This window comes from Pantherophis guttatus, chromosome 3, assembly GCF_059756535.1.
Source record: "Pantherophis guttatus breed Tessera chromosome 3, ASM5975653v1, whole genome shotgun sequence".
Lineage (NCBI taxonomy): Eukaryota > Metazoa > Chordata > Lepidosauria > Squamata > Colubridae > Pantherophis > Pantherophis guttatus.
In genome coordinates this window covers 184,493,490-184,508,339 of record NC_142065.1, presented here as the reverse complement: position 1 = coordinate 184,508,339, position 14,850 = coordinate 184,493,490, and the positions used below count along the sequence as shown (strand labels likewise).

At 34.7% G+C, this 14,850-nt stretch overlaps 1 protein-coding gene across 8 annotated transcripts in view; it reads right to left on the bottom strand.

Annotated features, from left to right (window-relative positions):
* Positions 1–14,850, bottom strand: part of RALYL (RALY RNA binding protein like) — a 228,607-nt gene that overhangs the window by 17,917 nt on the left and 195,840 nt on the right. For all 8 annotated transcript variants that reach the window (XM_060681914.2, XM_034422352.3, XM_060681915.2 and 5 more), the window contains 2 exons: positions 8,718–8,793; positions 5,975–6,007 (listed from right to left, as the gene is read on the bottom strand). In XM_060681914.2, the coding sequence (XP_060537897.1) occupies positions 5,975–6,007; positions 8,718–8,793 (109 nt within the window). The remainder of the gene's footprint in view (positions 1–5,974; positions 6,008–8,717; positions 8,794–14,850) is intronic.

Sequence of the window (14,850 nt, the reverse complement as noted above, 5' to 3'; positions counted from 1 at the left end):
TAATTCACATCCATATGCAATTTACAGTCTATGTTATTATATATAACAAGAGACACATGCAACCTCCTTATTTCTTATAGTGATTACTGTATTGAATTGTTTTAGATTTAAAAATCAGGCTATCGCTATGTGGAATTGTCCCGTTTATTTGTAGACATGACATGATGATGTGTAGCTCGCGACATCAGCACACAAATGCCACAATTATGTGCTTACAACTTGACATCAGATACAAGTATGCAAGTCACAGCATTTGTATTATGACATAGATTTTGTCTGTTGTCTTCATACCCTCTCAGCCCTACAGATGTCCATGTTTTAATTTACTCATGCAGTAGGAATTAGAATTTTTATCTCTTTTCTTCAATACCAATTTTGGCCAAGTAGAAAACTTGTAGAAGAATGACTTGATTGGATTAAAATTGTTTTTTTTTTCTGATTTGCCGAACTATTGCTATTTTTTTAAATATGGAATAATCTTTTTAAAAAGACATTTGTTTTATGCAGATTCAAGTGGAAGCTTTCTTGTACACAGAAAAAGTTACTTAGAATAAGTTTGCTTTAATGCACATAGAGTAAGTTCACAAATATAATGACAATATTTTCTATTTTCTATAGTACCAGAAAATGGTATTTATCCCACCTCATCCACAGCAGTCATCTCTTTTTAGCTAATTTTCCTGTCCTAAACTCTGGCAACCTTAAAATCATAAAATGAGAAATAGTATAAGCATAGGCAAACAAGGATGGGGAAAAAAGTTCTAATACAGCCAGCAACTGGCTAACATGAGTCTTTTCTCCTATTATTACTGTAAAGCAAGGTAATATAATAATATTCATTAAAGTCTCCTTTAGGTTGGGCTCAGCTCCTGGTGACTTCAGAAACACATCCATGCACCAAGGTGCTTTGTCACTGCCTTCTTCTAGAATGTTTTCTGTCTTTCTAGTCTAACCTATACTCCAGGATTTCTTGGATTTCCACCCAAATGTTAACTAGTCCTGACCTGGTTGACCAGTGCATGGCACAAACTTCTTTTGTTGCACTAGGATGACAGGTTTCTATCAATAAATACACAAAACTGCCTTTAGCTGTATATCTTAGCAGATGTTGTTTTATATTTTACTGAACTCTTCTGAATTATTTTTCTTAGCTATGAACAAAATTCATAAACATTTCTGTAAAAAATGGATAGTGTCTACATCTGTGCTTCCATAAGTGGCTGGATGTGAGGTATTCTAGGTGGAGTTGGCAGATAGAAGCAAGTTAGAGATTTTGCTGGTGTAGCAACCTCCTGTTACTTAGCTAGTTCCTTTCCTGAGCTTTTTCAACTTTGAACTGGCCAAGTGGTAACTCCCAGCTCTGTATGTTGGTGGATTTCTACCTTTATAACTTTAGATTGGGGAGAAAACAGTTGGCATGGAGTGCAATGGAGGAAAGGAGAAATGCAACAAATGAAATCCAATAATGTGCTATCAGTCTTCCTTTTATATAGTAGAACTTTTCTTTTCTTTCTTTCCCTGTGCCATTTCCAGTCCCTTCTCAATCTGGATAGTCCCCAATTTCCTACCCTGCATGTAAAAGGACTATAGAGAGATGCACAAATCATCCTAATGAAAAATGTTCTCTTAGGACAAAAATTAATTGGATGCAGTCTTACATAAGAGTGTGTGTGTGTGTGTGTGTGTGTGTGTGTGTGTATGATGAATTTATTAAAAGTCACTCATATATAATATTGATTGTTTTTGCTGCCAATGATAAACAGCATTTAATCTGCAAGAAGCAAATAGTTATAATGAATTGACATATTATAAAATGAGACATAATGATTCTTTCCAAACGTAAGTAAAGTCTCACTTGTTTTGCCCTATTTAGTTCTTGTACATGATTAAACATTCACATAAAGAATTCCATGAGGATCAGAGACATGAAAATTATTAATTCATCTACAATCATGCAATGTACTGCTCATTGTATTATTTTGCTCATGATGAAGAGCTGCAATTACCCCATATTGAATTTTGCAGAATTGTACATTTCTATTTCAAGCAGGGAAAAGATAATATTCTCATACTATGGCATAAAAACTGTTTTAAGATAATTCAGAGAAAATGGACTGCATCAAGATTATAACTAGGATGTTTGAATCTGAAGCCACAGTAAAGCCTAAGGATGTCTAATGCATGAGTTGTTACAATTGACAGAAAGAGAAAATAGAAATGTGCAACACTGACTACAATAATTGATGAAGCTGTTTATTCCTGGTATAAAAAGTATGTGCCTGGCATCCCATCTTTTTCTGTTTTACTTTAGGTTCTGGCTCCTTGAGTAAGGCTGGGCTAAGTTTCTCTCACTCCATGGGACTAGAACTGAGAAGAGGCTGGCACCTATCTGTGAAAGATGCTTGGTTATAACGTCTGAACATCCACCCATAGTAAATTTAGGATTTTGAGGATGGAGGCTGCTGTTGCAGAAGTTCCTTCCTCTAGGCCCCCAACCTTTTGGGCACCAGGACTAATTCCGTGGATAGAGGATTTCCCGTGGACTGTAGGGGGCATTGTTTAGCATGCTGCCTGCATCCTGTGGATGTGGCTTAGCTTGTTTGCATGCCGCAGCCTGATAGGGGACTCCTGTTCTAGATCAAATCAGTTTCTTCTTCTTCCAAAGCATAAAGATTTCAGACAAAGGTTGCACTGCAGGATTTCCATCATCTTGACCTCTGGGTCTTTGAGGTTTTCCCCGTCTTCATTTTTATAGGCCTAAAATGTGCTATAATGGGATTTTCAGCATGTCCTAGGCTTCTTGAGGTAAAGTATACAGTTTGGCAGCTTGTTTGTCACTCTTTGCTTCTCCTAATTGGCCTTAAGGATTTGGTTTCTGGGAAACATAGGCAGGATGGGAAGTTACTAGATATCAGAAAGGCTTTGCCACCAGTAGGGAAGCCCTGAGGTCTTCGAGACTTAAGATCTTAGAATTTCATGTTATAGGAAAGCAAGACTTTTTTCTGAAAACAATTAGCTTTTTGCTATTGCCTTTGATCCTTGGTAGGACACTTTAATCACTTGGAGATGCAGTTCCTGGAATTCCAATTTTTCCTTAATTGGAAAATTAAGTCTCCTCTCAGCTGGAGGGATGCTACCTAATGACATAAAAGGTAAATGAACATATTTATAAGAAAATTATATGAAGGGTGCTTAAGAGTAGCAGCTGTTTTCCAAGAAATACACCAATGATACTATGAGTTGGCATAGTATAATTATTATTTCATATTGATGGCATTATTACTACTATAACCTCACATGTTATATTACTGTTTCTCCAAATGATATATATTGGACAGTTCTCCCAATACAATTAATTATCCCTCCCGCTGACATAATCAAAGAAAAAATTATACTATGTCTACACTCGGGTGGGGGAAAGCTGATGTGAAATTTTACAATGAATTTGCTGAAACTCCTAAACAACAGAATCTGAGCTCTGTCTGAAAATCTGCAATTTAGTGCATCTCTATTCCTGAACCACTCTGCACCAGACCAGGAGAACTTGTCATATTCTTTCCTGTTACAGCGTTCCAACCAGTGGTGGGATTCAGCCAGTTCGCACCACTTCGGGAAAACCGGTTGTTAACTTTCTGAACAGTTTGGCACGCTGGTTGTTGGAAAATATCATTAGGGCAGAGAACTGGTTGTTAAATTACCTGAATCCCACCACTGGTTCCAATGTTGTGTCCTCCAGGTGTGTTGAATTTCAAATGCCATAAATCTTAGTTAGCTAGCATGGCCTTCGGGAGCTGAAATCCATTACATCTGGATAGCACTTGATTACAAAAGGCTACTCTAAAATGAAGATTCAATTCTCTTAGTGGTTTAGGATTAAAGCTAAAACCCATTCAAAATGCAATACTGATTTTCAAATACACAAAATGGACTAGTCTCATCCTGACTATGTACACTTTATAACCAAATCCTAACAGGATATTTTTTTTTTTACCCACAAGGTAAAGATGTCAACTTGGAGAAGGCTGATTTACATAATCAAAATTAAGTGGTATAAAGTTGCAGATTCTTCTAGAACCATTTCATTCCAAAAGTTAAAGTGTCCATTTGATGACAATTATCTTGTTAAGGAAAGGAAAGAATAAAATTGGAAGTGGTGGAAAATGTTTTTAACTTGTATGTTAGCTCACTTCAATTTAACTTCTTTCCACTGCATCTGTTAGTGTATTTTTATCTGTCTGACTGTTGTTTGTTCATTCTTAAGCATAGTTATTTTGAGGTCTACATCAGAAGCAGTTAAAATATATGTGTAAAAGAAAACCCTAAAAACCACCCACTCTACCTCTGCTGGTAATTACAGACTTCCTATATCATTAACAGGTTTGACAATCTGCTTTTTACAAAACTAAATTGGAGGATTATTTTTAGTGAGTTTTGGTCAGCTTTTTCACTGAAAAGTTGTCTTTGAAATGTTTGTTGTTCAGAGGATCATCTGCAAGGAAAGAGCTGTTATATGTCTTAGGACTTCTGTTCAAGGGACGAGGAGAATGCAGGTTCACAAAGATCCATACTCCATATCCATAGACCAGGGGTGTCAAACGCACGTTGTCACATGACCCTCCATTAAACTGGGCATGGGTGTGGCCAGTGCGTGATGCATCTGGCCTGTGGGCCAGCAGTTTGACAGCCCTGCCATAGACTATCTATATAAAACCACTACAGGTAGGCCTTAACTTAAGACCATACATTTAGTGACTGTTCAAAGTTACAAGGGTGCTGAAAAACTGACTTAAGATCGGCCCTTGCGCTTACAAGTGCAGTGCTCCCTCCTCACGTGATTGGGTGCTTGACAATGAGCATTTATTTATGATGGCAGCAGTGTCCTGAGATCATCTGATTATCTTTTGTGACCTTCCCAGCCAGCTTCTGATAAGCAAAGTTAATGGGGAAAGCCAGATTCACTTAACAACCACAGCAAAGGTCGTGAAATCAGGTGCAGTCACATGATGACTCACTTAACAACTGCTAAGAGATGGAAATTCAAATCCCAATTATCATAATAAGTTGAGGACATCATCTATCTCCAGTCTACAACACAGTCCTTTCAACAGTTCCAAGAAGGCTCCACACCCATTTGCACTACTCAGGTTGACCCTGATGACACAGATAAACCTCCAGGTGGCCTCAACGATTCTCTAAAATAATGCAAATGATGAGGTATCTGCAAGGAGTATAAATCCTTCCATTCCCCAGCATCCAGTCAGAGCTGAAAAAGCTTCTTGAATGAGAAGCAAAACAACTTCAAAGAAAAGTTGCCTCTTGAAAAAACACCTTTGGGACAACCATGACCTGGATGACTGAGAATCTCCATAGACATCTGGTATTTATGTTATTTAAGTTGTGATAGCAATACTGATAAATAATCAGGATCTCTGTTGATTCTTTGATAGATTCTTGTCTATTCTTTAGACAAGAAAGCAATTGGAAATGATATTGTAGTGACAGGTATTCCTCGACATACGACTCCAATTGGGACAGAAATTTTTATCATAAATCATAGTTGTTACAAGTCAAGGCACTTGACTGGACCCTATTTTATGACTCTGTTTATGGTGGTCATTAAGTGAATCAGTTGCAGCAATTGCAATTTGCTGTCATATGACCATAGAATGCTGCAACCAGTCGTAAATACAAGTTAATCGCCAAGTGTCCAAAATGCAGACATGTGACTGTGGACGGGGCACACAGTTTTACAATGGCTATATGTGTGTTTTATAGGTTGTTAAACATCAGGTCATAAGTCAAGGATTGAAAATGTCTGAAAAAGATATGCTTCCCCAAATACTATATTTTTCTATTCATTACTGAAGATCTCCAAAAGTAAATGAAATATTCCTTTTGAGTAGCTGAAAGCTACTGAAAGATATAATTATGCAGTTATTCTTTTCTAAAATTAAACCAAAATGTTCTTACTCACCCAACAGAAAGGAAAGGTTCTTTTGATTCAAGTCTGTTAAATAAAATAACAAAAATAGTTACATTTGCTGAAAAAATAATGCATGGCACAAGGTTTACATTGTATGCTGTAGCTACACAAGATAAAGACCTTATATTTTCCAGGATTCAAGGTCTCACAAAGGCTCAGTACCCCAACAATTCAAGCTAACATTCTGCAATGCATGAGTGCCTTTCCTCATTCATTCTGCATTTCAGAACCATGATTTTGAAAGGACCAGCTTGTGTCTGGTTCCCTCACAAGAGATAAATCATTACCATTGCTAGATCTGCCACTTCCCAGATCAGCTTACTGAATCAGCAGATAGGTCTTCTCCAACACACTCTGCTAGCCCTTGCTTGTCTATGGTGCCATCTTAGCTGCAGCTTGTGAAATCCATCCTTCCATCCTTCCTTCCTTCCTTCCTTCCTTCCTTCCTTCCTTCCTTCCTTCCTTCCTTCCCTCCCTCCCTCCCTCCCTCCCTCCCTGAAAGACATTGGTTTTTTCCACAGAATGACAATTTAATCCCTATCTTCTTGCTAGCAGATAATAACCAGCAGATAAAAAGGTACAAATAAAAAATAAAATAAAATAAAAAAGGAGCCTGGGTGGCATAGGAGGCTAATGCCTCCTAAGGCAGCATTTAACATCCAGCTGCTTGCAATTACTGCGAGTTCAGTTCTCACCAGGCTCAAGGTCGACTCAGCCTTCCATCCTTTCTAAGATGGGTAAATTGAGGACCCAGTTTGTGGGGGCAATAAACTGACTTTGTATAAATATACAAAAGTATGAAGGCTATTGCTTAACGCATTGTAAGCCGCCCTGAGTCTCCGGAGAAGGGCGGCATATAAATCAAATTTAAAAAAAGAAAAGAAAAACCTTTTCTGTTGACTTGTTCTCTATGACCAAGAAAATCCAGGATCTTGTCATTAATTTCAAAGATACTTTGAAACAGTCCAATATTCTAATTTATCTCTTTGGGTTATTGTGAGGGTCAAAGAGGTTGGAGAGATCTTGAACTCTTTGGTGGAAAACGAAATATAAATACATAGCTGTTCCAGAAGATAATCAAACCAATGATAGGTAATGAATTTAAATCGTAAGATTTCACTAGGTTGCTAATAAATGCAACTGGGTATGTGTTTCCCTGGGAAAAAAAGAAGAGATACTTTATGTATGGTGGCCTGTGGATAAAACACTAATTAAAAACAATTTAAAATCCATTCTGATGAACTGAGATTCAATTTGCTCAAAATATGGCTGCCCTCAGTTTGACCCTCTTTCAGTGTAAATGGTTTCAAGAGATTTGTGGTGATACAGTAAATTATTTAAAAAAAATCTTAGGCAAGAGACGAACACAATTATCTATTGGCCTTTCATTTAAATTGATCTTTAAATTAGTAACTTGGTGCTATGAAGCTAAAATCAAAATGAAGTCAAATTGGTATTTGAAAGATTATATACTCTTAGGATATTTATGCATGTAGTATCCATGGTAATTCAGCAACTCAACTTTATCAGAATTCTTCATAAACACCAAAACTATATAAGTTTCATGCTATTGGTACCCATCCCCTAAATCTAGACCAGTGTTTCTCAACCTCAGCAACTTTAAACTCTGTCAACTTCAACTCCCAGAATTCCCCAGTAAGCATTACAATTGGATTGAGAAACTGCACTAAATCATTAATTGCTAGAGCCTGCTTCAGGTTTCTTTTGCTGTTTCTTTTGGAACCTGATCTATAATTGCTTCTGGCCTCGAAACACATTTGCCTCTCCTTTTCTGGAGGAGAGAAACATGTTCATTTGCTGTTTTAGCTTGGCTCGATTCAGATCTGACCTCTGACTTTTTCAATTAACCATCTTCAGACCTGATCTTGCAGGGCTCTGGTAGCATCTCAGGGTGCAGCCCAGCAGAATTGGGCAGAATTGGGTGAGCTGGAATTTAACCATCAGTCTCTTTCCCTGTTTTGTTCTACTCTCCTTTATCTATGTAATGGATCATCTTTATCAATCAATCCTCTGCCATACTTTCCGTTTGGAACAATAATAACTGATTTAATAGACATGTCAATAATAATTATAAGCATAATTATTATAAGCATAATATAAGCATAATAAGCATGATTATAAGGCCAGCATCCCTGTAGTTATTTAGGGCATATGAGAAGACTATATTGAAAAAATATATATCAGGAGAATTATACAAATACCTTATTTTATTTTTCCCCCTCCACTGGATGAATTAGTTTGTCTTAATTATCAGTGCCAAATCCAATCTGTAAATCAGATGGAAATGGATCCAGATATTCAATGTGTCTGGGATGACATGGTGAGCATCTGCTGAAGCAGCTTCATTATTGTTTTATTGCAAAAGATGGAAGGGTTTATTTAGAATACAAACTCATGTGAGAGTTGATGAAATGATCTGATGCTAGGATGTTTATTGTGTTATAAGCTAACAGATGCACTCCTGAAAGTTTAATAGAATAGCTGCCCAGAAGACTCTTTTGAAATACCCCTGATCACAGAGGCCCATTGGTCAGCAGAGGTCTTCTTTGTATATTGTTCTAAACAGTGGAACTTTTTTTAATGTAAAATTGCATTGAAATAAATTGTTTCTGAGACTCAGTAACCCTGGGAGCTTTAAGCAAATAGTACCTGTAACATTCACTAAAAACTTCAAAAACACTTCATAGATTCTTTAATCAATCAGACAGCTTACCTGTAGAGAGCAGAAAGTGGTCGCTTGGTTCCCAGTTTAGGTCTGTATGGTTTTGGCTCTCCTGCCATGTTAATGTCTGAAAATAAGCATGGTGAATTAAAATGCAGTATTGAGAGAGAGAGACAGGGAGATCATATGTAATAATGTATAACATTGGAGGGAGTATTATAGGAACAAGTTGGCTATTTGTCTGCAGATTATTGCATCAGTCTTTCACACTCTATATTCGGATTTATGCATAGATCAGACCTTAAGATTTATTTCTTCAGGTCTAAAAAACAACATGGTTTTTGGTTTCCAGGAGAAAGTGATGCTGTAGATATTTCATCTGACTGCCAACATTGTCAACTTTTTCAAAAGCACACACAAAATTCACTGCTAGAAACAGAAATATCTTTGATAAACATTCAGAAGAAGAAACCTATTAGATAAGGATCTCTATTTTTCACTTTATAAACAATGATATAAACTTTATATCATAAAATTGTACCTGTCAATAATTTTGACCTAAATTGTGTGATTATTATCTTACTTCCTTTTAATAGTTCAGTTCAGGCACATATTTTTGGCAAAGAGAAAATATTACCCTCAAATGGAGGAAAGATAAAGAACCACATACAGGAGAATAAGCACTGTCCACTTGCTTATAAAACATCACAGCATAATAAATCACCCACAATAATTTTCTTACAAGCAGGAACTTTTAAAGGGAGTTCCCAAAATTAACAAATGGAAGATTATAATATATATTTTTCTGATATTATTCTAACCATAAATTTATATAATTATTAAAAAAAAAAAGGGAGGGAATAAAGATAAAGAGATGGTGCTTAATTTCCTTCTATGTCACTTTGAATAATGAGGTGGACAGCATAAAAACAAACAAACAAACAAACAAATAATATAAAATTCATTTCGAGCTAATATTTGTTGAGTTTGTGGTTGCATTCTCAGATTCCTTTAGAACTTGGGGCAGTATATGATTTCACATGAATCTAGTTAATAAGTTATAATAACTATATACATTACCATGTGAAGAGTTTAAATTAGTTGAGGGTATATTTACTAACTGAATTCATTTAAGGTTTTTTTTTTTTTTAAATGGCTACAAATGGAATTTTACATTGAATAACTCTATTCTCTTATTCTGTTCAATAAGAACTTGTTCATCCATGCAGAAGTACCCAGATTAGTGGGTGTTTCTCTACTAGCTGGTGATATGAAGAAAGAGACAAAGGCATTACTAGACGAACAAAACAATTATTTTCTTGGCTATTATGAATGTATTCATAATACATTCCTATGCAGCAGCAATAACTTGGAAAAGATTTAAGTAGCAGATTTAAATCAGCACGGTTTAGGTCAGGTCAGGAATAGATAGATAGCATCTTAACTCGATAGCGGATAAGATCTTTCAATCTCATTTTCTGCAGTTTCTAGGCGTTAGAAGACTGAGACTTCATTTATATCATCTGACAAACATATGAATCTGAGTCTTTATTCAGCTTTCTGTATAGATTTATTCTTTGTGTATAAGAACTATAATGTTTTGATTCTCATTACAAATCACTGGAAAACATTGGCGGACAGTAAAAGATTGCTATATTTAAATTTATTCTTGCATTCACTGTTCTAAAAGAAAACATTTCATTTGAATTTTCTCTTTCTGAACTCCTTCATTTTTCATTTATCTAATTTTGATTCTTTACATTTCTATTGTTAATATATACAACTACTTTGCATATTAGTTATTGTTATCCCTGATATTAGAGGCTTAGTTTCATTCTGTTAGATTGGACCAATGTCCTAATTTGCAGTACATAAGATATTGCTTTATGTTATTGTCTACTGATTGACATCCTCAGTCGCCAATTTGTTTGGTTTGTCTTTGATATGCCCTGTTTATATTGTTTTTTATTTGATTGCAAAATGCACAGTCATTTGTGAGTTGGGTGGGCATACAAGTGAATAAATTAATAATGTAGAACTTTGTATTTTGTATGTTCCATGTATATTCTGATATGTGGATTGAAGAATTGGATGTAAGAAAAATGTAGGTATGATTTCTAAATAGAGAACTAACATTTGACTTCTAAAAGACATTTTGCCTTATCAAAATATGCTTTTTAAAAATTATGTGGGGGATTTGTTTAAAGCCACACAGTAATGAGATTTTTGCAGGGTAAATTTAATTAGCTATATGATACCCTGCATTTTTAACAGGTTAACAAAAGATTAGATCTTCTTCTCAGATATATCTGTGAGGCTTTTAAAGCTATGTCTTTTAAAAAAATAAAAAAAAAATAATAATTCTCTCAATATTACAAGAAATGATAGCAGAATGTTTTTACCTATGCCAAGACATATATATGGAGTTTGTGTACTATAATTACAATGGAAATTTCATCCAGTGACCTTTTATTATAATAGGGCCCTTCCACAGGTTTTTAATATGGAAGCTTTAAGGTCACTTATTCCCAGTATACAAACTTACGACTCAGTAATATGTTGGAAACATGCAATATTTATGAAATTCTAAGGAAAACTACTTTAGACATAGCATTAATCTCTGTATTTTTTTTCTCACATCAATCATTGTTTTCTAGTAAATATTTGATTATATTTTTATATTCTTAGGTATTAAGGATTTACATTAAGGATTTTCCAGAATTCACAGGTCTTCTGAAAAACATAAAATCTTCATTCCCCCCGCTCCACTTTTGATGGCTCAATATGAAGCAAACTGTTAATAGATTTCAACATATCTTTGATTTTATTCCTGAATTAGTCAAATAAAATTTAACAATTTTTTCAGAGTTTCGATGTCTACCATCATAACACTGAACTCACCAGATGAGCGATTGAAAAACACTGACATTGAGAACATAACACATTTTATAAAATATAGTGAGGATGAAAAACTATAAGCCTGGGAATTGTTTTTAGAGTTGTTTAAAATTTAAACTATTTCACCCACACTAGTATCACCCTTTTGAAGTGTAGAAGGCCAACAAGACCTATGGTAACTCTGCAAATAATATGGAACACATAGGTGATGCCTGGAGAATTTTGCTCAGTGACAATGCCTTCTTTTTTGGGTCTTCCTTTCAACTTTCATAAAATTTGGGCATATGGCACAACAAAGCTTCACTCATGTTGATTTCTTGAGACCTCTCATCTTTGTTCTGTAATGTATTTAACTCCTATTTTTTTCCCCACAATGTTGACTCCATTCAGTTCTTTGTCCTGCTGTCCAGTTTTAGCAATGCTACCTACACCTGAGTTTGGAATAACTTAAGTGTTGGCCTACCACTGTGGTGTTAAATTCTTTCTAAGAAGGGAGTCTTCTGCAGTTTAGATCGTGGACTGGAGTATATGTTTCTGCATGATATGAAATAAAACAATGTATGTAATCCTTTTATCCCCAAAATATTTAAAAATATCTGGTTTTTAACTGGTTTTTAACAAAGTACCTGGTTAATTGTGCTGATATTTTTCTGGATTTTTATTATCTCTATTTAAATGAATACTATTGGACTATTTGGTCAAATATTTATGTATTATTTCTCTAATTATCAATAACCTTTCAAATATCAGAAAAAACATTAAAATATATTCCAGTAACAACAACAAAAAATTAAACAAACAATGCAAACATCAAGTAATTCCTCATTTAAAGATATGACTGGTGCAATACACATACAAAACATCTAATCTTACATAAAATTATGGCCCAGCATTGTGGGCATTCTTTTTAACATATATAGACGTTCTCACCATACTGAAACTAACTTTAACTAATACTAACTGACTTACTGTAGATTGCCTGCTTTTGAGACCTTCTACTTTCAATTTTTGCACCATGTAATTTAACTTGAATTAAAGATGTACATATTTTTGGCAAAAAGATACTTGTTTTTGAAATACTAAATAATAAAATATATCAGATTATCTTCCACAATATTTCTGATATCTATATAACAGAACTGCATGAATTTTCTACTGTAACCATAAGAGCTTAAATTCAAATGGTTATTACAATTTGATCCAACAGGTTCCAATTTAAAAATTTAGAAAATAGAAAAGTTTATCAATATATTCAGTTATAAACTTGTAGTAGCTAATAATCATTTTATGAATTGTAAGCCATTGGTTTATATATTGCATTTAAATCTTTTTACTGTCTCAATATACAGTAAATGGCTGACAATACTGGAAGACCAGATGGTCTGAACTCTTTTTACTATTTATTGCAATATCCAAGAAAAGGTTTGCACAAAATACATCTAAATTATCCCAGTATTTCAAGCTGTGATCCATAGTTTCAACTGCAAATTTAGCTTCTGGGAATTCTCTACTGAAATATTAAAGAAAAGTCATTTCCCATAACTGACTATATATACCAGACAGGAAGATGCAAACAGCAGCTCAAGTAATAGAGGCACTGAGGGCCAGGAATTCATTGAGCATATATTTAGCTCAAAAATATTATTTTCATCACCAGAATTACCCTTTCACATGGAAAATTTATGCCTGCTTTTCCCCATTAGAGAAAGACACGATGGGTATAATATAGTTGCTTTAAGAAGTGACTAAAAAGTGACTAAGTCTTAGTGATCTACAGCAACTCATAGTAATACTCACAAAATTCTCTCCAAATTCTGATCATCCTTGCCAAACATCTGTGTCACCTCAACCTAGTTATTAAATATTATCTGTGCTTAACTGGTGAAATAATACATTATGCAAGGAAATGGAAAAGAATGAAGACTTTTTCTGAAATACATGTTGTAATTCTCATTACTAATTTCTTTATGGATAGTTCCCTTTTTGTAAATATAATTGAAGCAGTATATCTAGTGGAGAGACTGGCTTATATTCTCCCAGATATATTCTGTGATAATGTTCTGCTTATAGGGCAGGATGGGAGAGTCACAAAAAAAGTGGTTTATGTGCGAAGGAGGCAATCTTACCCAAGTCTTATAATGATACATCTCTGCCCAAAGTAATTTACAATCCTGTCAGTCTAAATCTTTGGGGCATTGTTTGAAGAATACAGCACTATTAATCCTAAAGTTACATTTATCTGTAGTTAGGGTAGCTTTACTCTTATTCTAAATTGTCAAGAGAACTTAGTAGCAGTTGACCGTTCCACTCCACAATCATGGATTTAAGTCCAATTATTGTTTTCTGCAAATGCTAAAGTTACCTTAACTCTCTAAAAAGCAATTCAGGAATAATTTCTGATGAAAAAAAAATCTCTGAGATATATTATTGTCTCTATTATTTAAGATTTCCAATCTGCTAATCTGTTAGTTCCAATTTCCTTGCTTGATAAGGTTACATATTCAAAAGTTTATGATTTATGTGCTATTATGAATTAATCAATCAACCTTCTGTCAGTTATACCATGTTATATAAACATATTTGTAACTTACTTTTAAACAATAAAAAGGAAACCTAGTAAATCATAGGGTCTGTTGGGCACAAGAATATCTTTGCTGATTTCTAAATACTGAATAGCCTGGGCCTTGAGAAGCTGCTGATGTACCAGTTACACCACTAATGAAAAAAGTACAGGTTTTTGTGCACTTCTAATATGTTTTTTGTGTGATCCCCCTCAATTTAAGGTTATTATGTTTTATTATCCATTTATGACAGAGGACATATATATTGTAATTGGTCCCTTTTTCACCATAACATCCTTTCTCCCCTCTATCCTCAGGAAGAAAATCTGAAGTAGGGAATCTGCCTAATGCAAATAAACTCTTCCTTTGATTTAGAATTCTTTATATCCTCCCTGGAGAAAAACTGGAGAAAAATCCAGTTGATAGGTGCACATTCCCATGGCTTGATAGGGTTCAAATGCATCCCAACAATTCTATAGCTTCTGTAACTAAATTTGGCTGGCACGAATCCATTATTAAAATTAATCATGTACATTTTCTATTTCCATCAATTAGCAACTACAACTCTTCCTCTTTCAGGTGCATAGGAAATGTTATTCAGATATAGGAAATTATTTAAAAGCATGCTGCAAAGAACAGCTTTAGCGTTTAGGGATTTAGATTCAAAGCTCAGCCATTTTTAGTCACACAGGTGTCAGTTTATTAAAGGCAATTGTTTTGGAAAA